Source organism: Malania oleifera, chromosome 3 (genome assembly GCF_029873635.1).
Source record: "Malania oleifera isolate guangnan ecotype guangnan chromosome 3, ASM2987363v1, whole genome shotgun sequence".
NCBI classification, from domain to species: domain Eukaryota; kingdom Viridiplantae; phylum Streptophyta; class Magnoliopsida; order Santalales; family Ximeniaceae; genus Malania; species Malania oleifera.
The window spans coordinates 88,319,925-88,321,947 of record NC_080419.1 but is presented as its reverse complement, the minus strand read 5'-3'; the positions used below and the strand labels follow the sequence as shown (position 1 = coordinate 88,321,947).

Below are 2,023 nucleotides of genomic sequence, written 5' to 3'. Positions count from 1 at the left end.
ATGATGAAAATGTGTAATGTAAAATTGTAATCATTAATTTTGTTTCATTTTGTATTATTCTTGTACATCAAATAAATCATAAGCACTTTCGGTCTTTTAAGTTAGAAATCTCATGTTCTAACGTATATAATTAGTAAATTGTTAGGCCTGTTTAGATTTATTTCTTATTTACTTTTGTTTGGATTTGTAGTCCTATTTGGTTGGTTGTTGGTATTGTTTTTGGGAGGCCTTTATTTTTTTTATCTATAATCTCCCAATATTTGTCTTATAACCACGGTATTTTCCCCCCAAAAGTGAGGGCATATCAATAAAGTTTGTATTTTTTTTAAAAAGAAAAAGAAAAAAAAGAATGGACATATTATTCAATCGAAAGGATTGAAGAATGACAAGAAACAATAAAAAATTATTAAATACATCAAGTAATTAAACTTTGGAAAATTACTTGCCAAATTATGAGAACAATTAATTAAATCTTGCACATTACGTACCCACAACTCACTATCTAAATTCCTCACAATCACAAGACATTCCTATAGACTAGTGCTACACTTGACACCCAAACATCACATTTTAATTTATTTACCCATAGTGTACCAGAATATGCACTGTGAGTAAATAAAAGTATGATATTTAAGAGGTAAGCGTGGCATTTTTGTTCCCAACAACTTACAACCCAAATGACAAAACATAACATAATGCAGGACTAATTAACACTACCGACATCCATCGGCTGCCTACTCCAAATCCAAAACGCCATGCCTTACACTATGTTAAAATTTACGTGCATTGGAAGCCCGGTGGCACCGTTTTGCTGCATGCGCTGAGCAGCAAGCTGAGCGCCACTGGGACGTCCAGGTTGATTCCGAGCACATTGGCCTTAATGGCGGTGCAAAGGCAGGCTGCGACCTCCAAGTCCACCAGCCCCGCCACCAGTGCGCAGCACTTGTCGGAGGGTGGGCTTCCGATCGGCAGATTCACGAGGCCGAGGAGGTCGATGCATGCCCCCAGCTTCAGCGCGTCCCTCGGACAAGACAGCGCCGCAGGAGGAAGAGCCGGAGGAGGAGCCTGGGGATGGCATGGGTCACAAGCACTGGAGACTGTGGAGAAGAGGAGAAGAACCAAGATTCTTAGGTACTTAATGAGGCAGCTGCTGCCGTTAGAGTTTGTGGAGGCCATGGTTGTAAGTGTAGTGCACTGGGTGTAGCTAGCTGGGGCTTTAAGTGGTTTTAAGGACTTGGTGCCCTTGTTGTGTAGGGCGGGGCGTGGGGAGCCCTTAGCCTTTTTTCAAGAGGGTTTGTGAGGTGGGCGTTGGGAGTGTGAGTGAGTGGAAGAGAGTGAAAATTGAAGATAATGTGCAAGTTGTAATTTTGTAAGCTTGTGCCCAGAGTAGATGCTTGTTTTGTTTTCTGCTTGGATTTGTTTTCTGTAGTGTCCCTGTAGGCCGTGGGAAGGTAAACAGTGTTACAGTGGTCCGGTGTTTATTTAGTCCATACCCAAAGTATAAATTAACGGTATAAATTCTGGCCCGTAAGCCATAGAGCAATCCCTTTAATCTAAAAATGAGTTTCTGGAATTTGCAATATTGTTGCTTTGAAAATGAAAATAAGAGATCTAGCTAATCGTGTGATGCTCGTGATTGTATAAAACATTTTCTATGATTTTTAATAAATTTATGATATATTTTTAGAACAAATTAATAATAATATATTGTCATAATTTACTTCATAAATATTAAAGAGTGAATGTTCAAAGTTATATATAAATATTGATACTTTATTTACACATTATATATAAATTGCAAACATTGACACAAAATATTGTTGTATCATTGCATAAATGCAAGGACGTGAAACATCTTTTAAAAATATAAGATACGATATAATATAAATACTCTAATTTAAATTATGATAAATATTGATTTTTCATATTTTCATTATTTTTCATTTTATAAAAATCTCAGTATTTGACTTGTTCCCTTAAAAATATTTTTAACTACTATTTTAAAATTGTAATTTGCTATCTA

General features: G+C 36.4%; 1 protein-coding gene across 1 annotated transcript; it reads right to left on the bottom strand.

Moving 5' to 3' along the window:
• Window positions 1-423: 423 nt before the first annotated feature.
• On the bottom strand, window positions 424-1,358 carry LOC131152277 (14 kDa proline-rich protein DC2.15-like). Its single transcript, XM_058104057.1, has one exon. It carries the CDS (start codon window positions 1,174-1,176, stop codon window positions 778-780), a length of 399 nt encoding a protein of 132 aa, XP_057960040.1. The 5' UTR covers window positions 1,177-1,358; the 3' UTR covers window positions 424-777.
• Window positions 1,359-2,023: the final 665 nt, after the last annotated feature.